Source organism: Oncorhynchus mykiss, chromosome 12, assembly GCF_013265735.2.
Source record: "Oncorhynchus mykiss isolate Arlee chromosome 12, USDA_OmykA_1.1, whole genome shotgun sequence".
In the NCBI taxonomy this organism is placed as follows: domain Eukaryota; kingdom Metazoa; phylum Chordata; class Actinopteri; order Salmoniformes; family Salmonidae; genus Oncorhynchus; species Oncorhynchus mykiss.
Genome location: NC_048576.1, coordinates 34,496,446 through 34,510,807, shown reverse-complemented (window position 1 = coordinate 34,510,807; position 14,362 = coordinate 34,496,446). Strand labels below are relative to the sequence as shown.

The following is a 14,362-nucleotide window of genomic DNA, read 5'->3' as shown; positions in this document are numbered from 1 at the left end:
TAGATTGGTTCTCTCAAACGGTTGTATTTTATTTCCTGTTGGGTTGAGACGTCATGTTGTATTTTCAAATCCAACAGATGTATTGGAAGGGAGCGGCGGTCGGGAGTGTGGTTGTCCACATGGGTTTGAGGGAGAAAGAAAATAGCCTTTACAAACAATCAAGTCAGGAGGACTTCAAGTTAGGTTTTAGCCAGGTTAGTAGATAAAGGGCTTAATTTGCAAAATCCCGAGCTATCCCTTTAAACCCTGGGCCCCTCTCCCTGTCTCTCTTTGTCTGTCCCTATTTGAGTAAAGGAGTGGGTCAACAAAGAAAAGGGAAGCTGCCTTAATAGGCCATGCAATTAATCATGACAGCCTGACCAATGAAAGCCTGAAAGAAAAGCGCAGCCAGGGCCGGACAGGAAAACACACACACACACACACACACACACACACACACACACACACACACACACACACACACACAAACACACGAGCGGCAGGTAAAGTCAAATATATATTTCTAGCGCTGACTTTGCTGAAAGCTACTTTATTGAGAAAAAATGTACTTACTTTGACTGTGATATGTGGTAGTCCCACCTAGTGAATGCACTAACTGTAAGTTGCTCTGGATAAGAGTGTCTGCTAAATGACTAAAATGTAAATGTAATATGAGTGTGAGGCAGCTAAGCAGCCTGCCCATATATAATAATGGACTGTGTTCTCTGTCTGTCTGTCTGTCTGTCTGTCTGTGTCTGTCTGTCTGTCTGTCTGTGTCTGTCTGTCTGTCTGTCTGTCTGTCTGTCTGTCTGTCTGTCTGTCTGTCTGTGTCTGTCTGTCTGTTTGTCTGTGTCTGTCTGTCTGTCTGTCTGTCTGCCTGCCTGCCTGTCTGTCTGTCTGTCTGTCTGTGTCTGTCTGTCTGTCTCTCTCTCGGGTGTTAGGAGGAGTGGCAGAAGTCAAATAGGATATAGGGATACCAAGGCCTTTGTGTCAGTTTGAATTGTGTTGAGTAAGTATGTATCTCCCATATACATGGTACTTGAGGCAGGGAGAGTCATGATGCATTTTAACCAATGCGTCTGCTGCCTCTCCCTACGGCCCACCCCAGCAGTATCATGACACAGTTCGAAAGTCCCAATTATTCTGTCTAGATATACCCCCACCCCCCTATTCATTAGCTCCTTCCCTCTTCCTCACACTGCTGGGGGTCCTAGCTCGCCCCCGCTCTACCGCCAGGGGTGGTTGTGTTTGTTTCTCAGAGAGGGCCGGATGACCGAGGAAGGCCAATCACCTCAGTTAGTCCCAGCTGAGGCTACGTTCTGTTCAGCCCAGACTGAGACTCCCAGCTAAGCCTGTCTGTTCACCTTCTCCTCATTGTTCCCATCCTGAACAATAAACAAGGCTTATGTTTTGGTTATAATATAACAACATCAAAGACCACCATGATAAAAATACAGTGGGAAACCAGAGCAGGTGGGGATCAGAACAAAACCTTTTGTTATTAAAGACTCTGTATTGATTGTGATTGAAGTGATTAACTGTCTGTGACCGGCAGTGGATTTCAGTACAACTGAGATACTGTAATCATCATTCAAACAGATCATTTGTCATGATGATAATGTCTTCTGCATGGCCTTTGGTCAAGGCATGTACATATGGTCATCTCTGTTTGAAGTGTGTGTGTGTGTGTGTGGAGGTGTCTGTGTTTGTGTGTGAAATCTACAAACAGTGAATGTTGATTTCCTGTGAGAGCGCTCTTTCTCTCCTCTCATCCACTCTGAGAGAGGCTAGCTAGCTCCCACAGGGCCCAGTCAATCAGAGCATCATTAAGGTCTTTGCTGATCGATTGTCTCTTCTGAGAAGCTGACATTTGAGGTGTTCTGAGAGCAGTCCCACCAAGCACGCGCCTCTCCTCCAGATGTTGACACACACACCACTGGAGAACATCTTTCAGGTCCCAGTGTGTGTGTGTGTGTGTGTGTGTGTGTGTGTGTGTATCTACTAATCTTGGTCACATTACCGTGGTGTTGTGTTTACCTCTTCTCCCCGGGGGGTATTGATCTCTTCCTCACCATGGCAACAGCACGGCCACCTCCAGCACTCACGTCACTGTGTGTGTTGTTTACCACGTTTAATGGTATCTCGTTGACCTTGTTAGTCGTTAGGAGTATGGCCAGTGGCACGAGCCGTATTGGCAGGTTGACACACACACACACACACACGCAGACACACACACCGCCTGAGTGGGCGCAGACATAGAGGCCCATGGCCATCATCACTGCTCCATTTAAGGAGAGAGGGCTCAGGTGAGATGTACGGGTATGTCCGCACGTACACAGTGGCTTCACACTGTATCTTGTTTTCAACATTAAAAACTGCAATAAACCTGCCATCCTCTTTTAGTTTGATGTGATAGGAGGATGGTGTTCAAAATCAAACACATAATAGCCAAGTTAGCCCTTCATCGTGATCAATAATGACCCTAGATTTATTATGCTAGTATTAACGTAATCTAATAGCTAAATCAAATGAAAATCCTAGCATATAAAAAACCCAAGATGTTTTATTGTCACATACACCGGATAGGTGTTTAAAAGGTCAGCCGTAGTAGTAAGGCACCCCTAGAGCAAATTAGGGATAAGTGCCTTGCTCATGGGTACATCGACAGATTTTTCACCTTGTCGGCGACCTTTCATTTACTGGCCCAACGCTCTAACAGCTAGGCTAACAGCCATCTAAATCCATCCCAGTAATTATTATTGACCACAGGAAAAGTATTGTAATAAGGCTTTGCATCCCCAATAGGAATATAGCTTCAAAATATGCGTCCCAAATGGCACTCTATTCCCTATATAGTGTACTAGGGCTCTGGCCCAAAGTAGTGCACTATAAGGAAAAGGGTGCCATTTGGGACACACTGTGTCTTTAGTGGTTTTCACTTTAAATGGGATATAGCCCCCTCTTGATTACAGTAGTGCCTGTTTTTCCATCTTAATTTAATTTAGAGTCTTGTTTGACCACAGGCCTTGAAACAATACATCTGTGGTATAATAACAACTGACCTCCAGCCAGGGGAAGGGGCTGTCTGAGAGAGAGGCCATTCCGGCTCCACGCAGACAGATGAGAAAATATATGAGGCCAGTTTCCTGACACCTACTTCAGCTGAGCCGTGCAACAGAGAGAACACACACGGCACGCACACCAGACACACGCACACACACCGCACACCACACACACCACACACACCGCAGAGTCAATATTCCTACAGGGCTGGTAAAATACTTCAAAGTGACAGTTAATTATGTCCCCATTACATGACCTCTTCAACTCGAAAACATGATTTGGAGCTTTTAGAGTCCTGTTAGTTGGGACATATCATCTCACGACCCACCTTACTAAATGGAGTAAAATAGGTATCCCACAGAACAATACACTAAAATCTGTTGAAACTGAAAGGTATAACCCCCACTAACCTTTATCAAACCAGAATGATGGTTACGTAGAAAAGGGAAAATGGATCTCAACTGCCCAACCTCCCGTTCTGTGTAACACTATCAACATTATGGCCTCAGCCTGGCAAGCCAACAGCCTTAAGAAGAGATGTTTGACTGTGACAGGCTGTCTGTCTCCACACATTAGCAGGTCATTAGTGTGCCTCTGTCGGACCAGGGCAAGTCGGCCATGACAGTGAACATAGTTGGTTGTCTGCTCTGACCTTTGCCGGCCTGATATTAAGCTCAATTTATGGCCCATATTGTGCTCTGGCAGCAACCTTTTCCTTTCCCAGGCAGCCGTGTGGTCAGAGAAGGCCTGTGTCTGTTCCTACTACTGGGATGTGCCATGAGATGGAATGTCATTTTAGAGCTCGAAACTGATGCCCATGGCATCAAATACAGATTAATGAATGAATTCAATAATTAATTAATTATTTAGACATGGACGGCTGTTGTCCTGACACAAAAACACATGGATGTTTCTGCAGTTTATGCAACACTCAATGTTAATGTCATTGAGCATCTCACACGTGTTGTACAGCCGTTCACAAGTTTGGTCACGTTCCTCCTAAAAATATCTGGTGTGTTAAACCACCGGACCCACAATCTGAGGAGGAATTCAAACACATGGACGCTCACATGGAAATTACGCATCATCATATACTGTAACAGTCACCTCAGAGCCTATTCATTCCATGAACTGAAATAAATTCTCATCCAGCTATTAACCAAAGCCTCTTATTGCATTCCATAAACCAGAGAATGATTATTCTCCTCAGCAGAACCACTGAGTGTAAAAGTAGACCATAGAATACCAGTAGGTGCCAATGACTGAAACGGGAGGTAGCCTAGTGGTTAAGACCGTTGGGCCAGTAACGGAAAGGTTCGAATGACAGAGCCGTCTAGGTGAAAAGCTGTCGATGTGCCATTGAGCAAGTCACATAACCCTAATTGCTCTGGATAAGAGTGTTGACTAAAATGAATACCCCACAGCTATATACCATTTAGTTTGTGTATGAAAGAAACGATCGGATAAGAAGTCAAGATGGAGACCATGTCCACCTCTCAGTTAAAGGAGAGCATAGCTGCAAATACAGCCATTGTACAGTAGAGTCCATTCAGTTGGAGTGCTAGAGAAATAAACGTATCTACTGTAACTATCAAGGTTGGCTGTTTTCATCACAATGGATTTACAGTGTCTTAGGAACATCAGCAGTGAGTCAGAATTGTGAACGAGGTACCATGGCAACAGAGGACAGGGTGGAGGGATGACTCATTTCACCATCAAACATGCCTAAAAACAGGAACTCTATTGATCTAACAACTCATTCAATCCTTTAAAGCTAGTCTATTTTTAGTCACCTTTAACCTTGTATTAATTAGGCCTAGGCCCCTTTTTCTCCACCTCCTGTCTGAATGATGTGCCAAAATTAAACTGCCTGTAGCTCAGGCCCTGAAGCTAAGATATGTATATAATTGGTACCATTGGAAAGAAAACACTTTGAAGTTTGTAGAAATGTTAAAATAATGTAGAATATAACGCAATCGATATGGTAGGAGAAAACCAACCAGAATTTTTTGGAGAAAGACCGTCCTCTTAGAAATGCAAGAGAAAGGTCATAATGAAAATTAGCTCCCTGGATGTAATTCCTATGACTTCCACAATGTGTCAGCAGTCTGAAAGAAATATCAGTTTTAGAAGGACACAGTCTTGGAAATTCGTGTTTGTGCGTGCCAGGAAGACATTACGCATCTGCTAAAATCGGTTTCCTATCGAACACATTTCTTTCCGAAATAAATATTATAGTTTGATTACATTTTAGGGTATCTGAGGAGTAAATAGAAATGTATTTTGACTTGTTGAAACAAAGTTTAGGGGTAGATTTTTGGATTCCTTTCTCTGCAAGTTGAACGAGTGGATTACTCAAATCGATGGCGCCAACTAAACTGACTTTTTGGGATATAAAGAAGGATTTTATCTAACAAAACAACCCTACATGTTGAAGCTGGGACCCTTTGGATGACAAATCAGAGGAAGATTTTCAAAAAGTGAATATTTCATCATATTGTGAATGTATGAAATATTTTGATGTGGGGCGCCATCCTCAAACAATCGCTTGGCATGTTTTCGCTGTAATAGCTACTAAAAATTGGACAGTGCAGTTAGATGAACAAGAATTTAAGCATTCAGCCGATATACGACACTTATATGTACCAAAATGTTGAAAATCCATAATATTTATGATTATTTATTTGAATTGAGCGCCCACCAATTTCACCAGAAGTTGTCTCGCTAGCAGAACACCGATCCTTAAGAAGTTTTAATATCTGAAACCCTTGGACAAGGCCATTGTTAGGCTAAGTAGAGTAGTGGTGTTGGGCTTAGCCCGAAATGGCACCCTATTCCCTATGTAGTGCAATATATAGGGAATAGGGTGCAATTTCAGTCGCAGCCTTGGTGCTACTGTAAGCTAGCTAGCACACTCCATACTGCGATGGAATTTAGTTAAGAGGGAGAACAGTGCAGAGACCAGGCAGATCCCGACCGTCCTTTCTTAACCTTTGTTTACCAGTGTTAGTGGCATTAGCTGGCCCTCACACATGATGTACAATCAGTAATCCCAGTAATCCCACTGTGTTTAATGGACTCCTTAAAACAGGCTATTAGTGGAGGGCTAAACCAGGTGAATGTGGGCCTAGAAAGGGAACACGCTGTCACGTTCGTTATAGCGATGAGACCACATCTTTGTATTCTTGATGAGAATACATCTTTAATGAAACGAAGAAACTTAAACAAACTTACAAAAACAACAAAATGAACGTGAAGCTATAATAATAGTGCTGACACAGGCAATTAAACAGACAATCACCGACGAATTACCCAAGGAATATGGCTGCCTAAATATGGTTCCCAATCAGAGACAACGATAAACAGCTGCCTCTGAGAACCAATCTAGGCAACCATAGACATACAAAACACCTAGACTAGAAACAAGCCCATAAACATACAGAAACCCTAGACAGGACAAAAACACAACAAACCACCCCTTGTCACACTCTGACAAGGTCAGGGCGTGACAGTACCCCCGGCAGCGCCGGACAGGCGGGAGACTCTGGCAGCGCCGGACTGTGTACTGTCGCCGGACGCTCTGGACTGGGTACTGTCGCCGGACGCTCTGGACTGGGTACTGTCTCCGGACGCTCTGGACTGGGTACTGTCTCCGGACGCTCTGGACTGGGTACTGTCGCCGGACGCTCTGGACTGGGTACTGTCGCCGGACGCTCTGGACTGGGTACTGTCACCGGACGCTCTGGACTGCGTACTGTCACCGGACGCTCTGGACTGGGTACTGTCGCCGGACGCTCTGGACTGGGTACTGTCACCGGACGCTCTGGACTGGGTACTGTCGCCAGACGCTCTGGACTGGGTACTGTCGCCAGACGCTCTGGACTGGGTACTGTCGCCATACGCTCTGAACTGGGTACTGTCACCGGACGCTCTGGACTGGGTACTGTCGCTGGACGCTCTGGACTGGGTACTGTCGCCAGACGCTCTGGGCTGGGTACTGTCGCCGGACGCTCTGGACTGGGTACTGTCACCGGACGCTCTGGACTGGGTACTGTCGCCGGACGCTCTGGACTGGGTACTGTCACCGGACGCTCTGGACTGGGTACTGTCGCCTGACGCTCTGGACTGGGTACTGTCACCGGAAGCTCTGGACTGGGTACTGTCGCCGGAAGCTCTGGACTGGGTACTGTCTCCGGACGCTCTGGACTGGGTACTGTCTCCGGACGCTCTGGACTGGGTACTGTCGCCGGACGCTCTGGACTGGGTACTGTCGCCGGACGCTCTGGACTGGGTACTGTCACCGGACGCTCTGGACTGCGTACTGTCACTGGACGCTCTGGACTGGGTACTGTCGCCGGACGCTCTGGACTGGGTACTGTCACCGGACGCTCTGGACTGGGTACTGTCGCCAGACGCTCTGGGCTGGGTACTGTCGCCGGACGCTCTGGACTGGGTACTGTCGCCAGACGCTCTGGACTGGGTACTGTCGCCATACGCTCTGAACTGGGTACTGTCACCGGACGCTCTGGACTGGGTACTGTCGCCGGACGCTCTGGACTGGGTACTGTCGCCAGACGCTCTGGGCTGGGTACTGTCGCCGGACGCTCTGGACTGGGTACTGTCACCGGACGCTCTGGACTGGGTACTGTCGCCGGACGCTCTGGACTGGGTACTGTCACCGGACGCTCTGGACTGGGTACTGTCGCCTGACGCTCTGGACTGGGTACTGTCACCGGAAGCTCTGGACTGGGTACTGTCGCCTGACACTCTGGACTGGGTACTGTCACCGGACGCTCTGGACTGGGTACTGTCACCGGATGCTCTGGACTGGGTACTGTCGCCGGACGCTCTGGACTGGGTACTGTCGCCGGACGCTCTGGACTGGGTACTGTCGCCGGACGCTCTGGACTGGGTACTGTCGCCGGACGCTCTGGACTGGGTACTGTCACCGGACGCTCTGGACTGGGTACTGTCACCGGACGCTCTGGACTGGGTACTGTCGCCGGACGCTCTGGACTGGTGAGGTGCACTGTAGGCCTGGTGCGTGGTGCCGGCACTGGTGGTACCGGGCTGGGGACACGCACCTCATGGCGAGTGCGAGGAGCAGGAACAGGGAGTACTGGAATGCCGAGGCGCACTATAGGCCTGGTGCGTAGTGCCGGCACTGGTGGTACCGGGCTGGGGACACGCACCTCAGGGTGAGTGCGGGGAGGAGGAACAGGGCGTACAGGGCTCTGGAGCCGCACAGGAAGCCTGGTGCGTGGTGTTGGCACTGGTGGTACTGGGCTGGGGACACGCACCTCAGGGAGAGTGCGGGGAGCAGGCACAGGACGTACTGGGCTGTGGAGGCGTACTGGAGGTCTGGAGTGTAGAGCTGACACAACCCGTCCTGGCTGGATGTTTATACTTGGACGCAGCCCTTTACGTCCTGTGCCAGCAGGGCGCTGGTACAGGACGCACAGGGCTGTGCAGACACACAGCACGCAGAGCCGGCGCAGGATATCCTGGTCCAAGGAGGTACACTGGAGACCAGGAGCGCTGAGCCGGCACCCTCCTTCCTGGCTGGATGCCCATTCTAGCCCGACCAATGCGAGGAGCTGGAATAGAGCGCACCGGGCTAGAAATGCGCACTGGAGACACTGTGCGTTCCACCGCATAACACGGTGCCTGACCAGTAACACGCTCCCCACGGTAAGCACGAGGAGTTGGCTCAGATCTCCTACCTGACTCAGCCAATCTCCTCGTGTGCCACCCCCCAAAAATGTTCTTGGTGCTGCCTCCCGGGCTTCCTTGCTAGCCGTGTACCCTTATATCGTCGCCGTTCCTACATTCTCCTGTATCCCTCCTCGCACTGTTCCATAGAATCCCAGGCGGGCACTGGCACTCTCTCTGGATCGATCGACCACCTCTCTATCTCCTCCCAGGTTGTTACCCACTCATTCTTCTCCCGGGTCCATTTTTCCACCAAGCGCTGTTCCTCCCATTCACGCTGCTTGGTCCTTATTTGGTGGGTGATTCTGTCACGTTCGTTATAGTGATGAGACCAAGGCGCAGCGTGATGAGAATACATATTCTTTAATGAAACGAAGAAACTTAAACTTACAAAAACAACAAAATGAAGTTGAAGCTATAATAATAGTGCTGACACAGGCAACTAAACATAGACAATCACCCACAAATTACCCAAGGAATATGGCTGCCTAAATATGGTTCCCAATCAGCGACAACGATAAACAGCTGCCTCTAATTGAGAACCAATCTAGGCAACCATAGACATACAAAAACCCTAGACAGGACAAAAACACAACAAACCACCCCTTGTCACACCCTGACCTAACCAAAATAATAAAGAAAACAAAGATAACTAAGGTCAGGGCAAGACACACACACATAATAACATGCATACAGACACAAATGCACTCACTCATGCACACTCACTTATGTGTCTGCTCAGATACGCCCCCCCTCACACACACCCACATGTTCCACTGTATTCTTTGTACTGGATCCCTTTGCATTGAGGATGATTTGCTGACATTAATGATATCATCTTATATCCACACAGTGAGGACAGGTGAGGTGAGGGTTTGTCTGTGTGTAAACACAGCAGACTATTACATAAAAACAGCCTAAAACCTCAATACGCTCTTTAAGCCAAAATGTTCCAATGAGAAGCACAGTTTATAGTATAAAGCCTTGGGTAACACTTTATTAATACGTGCACATATAAATAAGTCACAAATTTGTTGTTTGTAAGTGTGTATATTACTAGCTATAAGGCCTTTATTTGGTCTTATTAGCTATATATTAGGCCTTTATTTGGTCTTATTAGTTATACTGTATATTAGGCCTTTATTACTTGTGTTTTTACTCTAACATTATAAGTCATGTGTTATTGGCCAATCTTTAATAACCTCATTGTTAGTCATAATAAAGACATATTAAATAAATGTAATAATTTATTTGTATTTAATAAAGAGCAAGTTAAACAAGAAAGAGATTCTTCATAATCTGTCTCAATGTGCGACTAATAAGGACATAGTATCTTAAGATGGGTTTTCCTATGCTAAAGTGTTCCCCACCAAACCTTGGATTTTTAGGAACATTCACTGCACAGTATGGCCTGCATGACATATACCTGATATCTAGCGAGAGAGAGAGAGAGAGATAGCAACAGAGAAAAAGAGGGAGAAAGGAGAGAGAGAGAGGAGAGAGAGTGAGAGGGTCAGAGAGATGGGGAGAGAGAGAGAGAGAGATAGCAACAGAGAAAAAGAGGGAGAAAGGAGAGAGAGAGAGGAGAGAGAGTGAGAGGGTCAGAGAGATGGGGAGAGAGAGAGAGATAGCAACAGAGAAAAAGAGGGAGAAAGGAGAGAGAGAGAGAGGAGAGAGAGTGAGAGGGTCAGAGAGATGGGGAGAGAGAAAGAGAGAGAGTGAGAGGGTCAGAGAGATGGGGAGAGAGAAAGAGAGAGAGTGAGAGGGTCAGAGAGATGGGGAGAGAGAGAGAGAGAGATAGCAACAGAGAAAAAGAGGGAGAAAGGAGAGAGAGAGAGAGGAGAGAGAGTGAGAGGGTCAGAGAGATGGGGAGAGAGAAAGAGAGAGAGTGAGAGGGTCAGAGAGATGGGGAGAGAGAAAGAGAGAGAGTGAGAGGGTCAGAGAGATGGGGAGAGAGAGAGGAGAGAGAGTGAGAGGGTCAGAGAGATGGGGAGAGAGAGAGGAGAGAGAGAGTGAGAGGGTCAGAGAGATGGGGAGAGAGAGAGAGCGAGTGAGAGGGTCAGAGAGATGGGGAGAGAGAGAGGAGAGAGAGTGAGAGGGTCAGAGAGATGGGGAGAGAGAGAGAGAGAGAGTGAGAGGGTCAGAGAGATGGGGAGAGAGAGGAGAGAGAGTGAGAGGGTCAGAGAGATGGGGAGAGAGAGAGAGAGACAGTGAGAGGGTCAGAGAGATGGGGAGAGAGAGAGGAGAGAGAGTGAGAGGGTCAGAGAGATGGGGAGAGAGAGAGGAGAGAGAGTGAGAGGGTCAGAGAGATGGGGAGAGAGAGGAGAGAGAGTGAGAGGGTCAGAGAGATGGGGAGAGAGAGGAGAGAGAGTGAGAGGGTCAGAGAGATGGGGAGAGAGAGGAGAGAGAGTGAGAGGGTCAGAGAGATGGGGAGAGAGAAAGAAAGAGGAATTTCATAGGGTTATGTATTGAGACAGGTCTCTGACCCAGGGCCCTTACCGGATAGCCTTCTGTTTTCTTCTGGCACCACTTCAGTAGAGCGTTCCTCTTAGATCCCCCATACTCCCGCGCTAGTGCAGCCAAGGGGTCCTTTCTTTCCACACTGACACCGCAGCCAATGACAGAGAGGGAAACAAAAGTTATGGCATCTGACCTGTGTGTTGGGTCTCCATCAACCTCACATACAGTAAATATGCATGCATGCACTCACACAGGCATATACACGCAGGCATACACACGCAGGCATACGCACACAGGCATACGCACGCAGGCATTAGCACGCACGCACGCACGCACACACACACAGTCGCTGATGTGATCTCCTGGGCTGTCATAATGAAAGCTAGTTGTCTCTTTGGCCATGGGAACATAAAGAGTCCTTGGTCGCACTGAGCTACATGGTCCAGTTTGAACACTAAAACATTTCGTTTATTTCATCATGTTACGACATACTAGAGCTTGGGGAATCGTGAATTGTCATATCAAATGTTGCTTTTTAAAAGCCAGTGTATGAATTCACTGGTGACATACAGTTGTGAAAACAATAGCAAATATAAACACATTTGCGGAGCAACAAAAATGTTCACATACTGTTGTTTGTGTCCGTGACAATGTAGAGATCTAGACAATCTAGTGTTTGTGTGTTGTGTGTGTTGATAGTTTAATAGTATGACATTGGGTCACCCTCGATATCACATTAATTATGCATGTTTGTCATTAGCTCTAGATAAACAATGAAAAACTACAGTGCCTTGCGAAAGTATTCGGCCCCCTTGAACTTTGCGACCTTTTGCCACATTTCGGGCTTCAAACATAAAGATATAAAACTGTATTTTTTTGTGAAGAATCAACAACAAGTGGGACACAATCATGAAGTGGAACGACATTTATTGGATATTTCAAACTTTTTTAACAAATCAAAAACTGGAAAATTGGGCGTGCAAAATTATTCAGCCCCTTTACTTTCAGTGCAGCAAACTCTCTCCAGAAGTTCAGTGAGGATTTCTGAATGATCCAATGTTGACCTAAATGACTAATGATGATAAATACAATCCACCTGTGTGTAATCAAGTCTCCGTATAAATGCACCTGCACTGTGATAGTCTCAGAGGTCCGTTAAAAGCGCAGAGAGCATCATGAAGAACAAGGAACACACCAGGCAGGTCCGAGATACTGTTGTGAAGAAGTTTAAAGCCGGATTTGGATACAGAAAGATTTCCCAAGCTTTAAACATCACAAGGAGCACTGTGCAAGCGATAATATTGAAATGGAAGGAGTATCAGACCACTGCAAATCTACCAAGACCTGGCCGTCCCTCTAAACTTTCAGCTCATACAAGGAGAAGACTGATCAGAGATGCAGCCAAGAGGCCCATGATCACTCTGGATGAACTGCAGAGATCTACAGCTGAGGTGGGAGACTCTGTCCATAGGACAACAATCAGTCGTATATTGCACAAATCTGGCCTTTATGGAAGAGTGGCAAGAAGAAAGCCATTTCTTAAAGATATCCATAAAAAGTGTTGTTTAAAGTTTGCCACAAGCCACCTGGGAGACACACCAAACATGTGGAAGAAGGTGCTCTGGTCAGATTAAACCAAAATTGAACTTTTTGGCAACAATGCAAAACGTTATGTTTGGAGTAAAAGCAACACAGCTGAACACACCATCCCCACTGTCAAACATGGTGGTGGCAGCATCATGGTTTGGGCCTGCTTTTCTTCAGCAGGGACAGGGAAGATGGTTAAAATTGATGGGAAGATGGATGGAGCCAAATACAGGACCATTCTGGAAGAAAACCTGATGGAGTCTGCAAAAGACCTGAGACTGGGACGGAGATTTGTCTTCCAACAAGACAATGATCCAAAACATAAAGCAAAATCTACAATGGAATGGTTCAAAAATAAACATATCCAGGTGTTAGAATGGCCAAGTCAAAGTCCAGACCTGAATCCAATCGAGAATCTGTGGAAAGAACTGAAAACTGCTGTTCACAAACGCTCTCCATCCAACCTCACTGAGCTCGAGCTGTTTTGCAAGGAGGAATGGGAAAAAATTTCAGTCTCTCGATGTGCAAAACTGATAGACATACCCCAAGCGACTTACAGCTGTAATCGCAGCAAAAGGTGGCGCCACAAAGTATTAACTTAAGGGGGCTGAATAATTTTGCACGGCCAATTCTTCAGTTTTTGATTTGTTAAAAAAGTTTTAAATATCCAATAAATGTCGTTCCACTTCATGATTGTGTCCCACTTGTTGTTGATTCTTCACAAAATAATACAGTTTTATATCTTTATGTTTGAAGCCTGAAATGTGGCAAAAGGTCGCAAAGTTCAAGGGGGCCGAATACTTTCGCAAGGCACTGTATGTGACTGTAAACATATGCGATGTATCTCCTGTATTGAAGTGATTGTTTGAGAGATTTTGATTTTATTATTAATTTATTTTAATTTAGTCCTCATTTGGACTAATCTTCCAAGATTCCATAAACATTCAAATACAATCCCATTTTCACATATAACACACTGTTATAAACAACAAACATAATACACTGACATATTGACCAGTGTAAGGGTTTTCCTGTGGTGACGTAGAGGCGGACCAAAACGCAGCGTGGTTATATTGATTCATGTTTAATAAAAAAGGATAAACACGAACACTACACAACAATAAACGTGGAAAACCAAAAACAGCCCTATCTGGTGCAAAACACAGAGACAGGAACAATCACCCACAAACACACAGTGAAACCCAGGCTACCTAAGTATGATTCTCAATCAGAGACAACTAATGACACCTGCCTCTGATTGAGAACCATACTAGGCCGAAACATAGAAATACCCAAAACCTAGAAAAACAAACATAGACTGCCCACCCAACTAACGCCCTGACCATACTAAATAAATACAAAACAAAGGAAATAAAGGTCAGAACGTGACAACCAGATACATACTCTAACAGTCTGAACAGATAGATTGGTTCCTTCATCTACCATAGTCCAATGTATTATATTATATTAAATGGTTCTAAAGTATTGTTTGTTGGCTGGGTTGAGAAAACAGAAAGAGGCCTGCATGGAGACTTATTATGCTTAATTCATCTTGAGTTCG

At 46.3% G+C, this 14,362-nt stretch overlaps 1 protein-coding gene across 3 annotated transcripts in view; it reads right to left on the bottom strand.

Annotated features, from left to right (window-relative positions):
• Positions 1–14,362, bottom strand: part of LOC110537489 (cytospin-B) — a 131,350-nt gene that overhangs the window by 34,930 nt on the left and 82,058 nt on the right. For all 3 annotated transcript variants that reach the window (XM_036937439.1, XM_036937440.1, XM_036937441.1), the window contains one exon: positions 11,254–11,356. In XM_036937439.1, the coding sequence (XP_036793334.1) occupies positions 11,254–11,356 (103 nt within the window). The remainder of the gene's footprint in view (positions 1–11,253; positions 11,357–14,362) is intronic.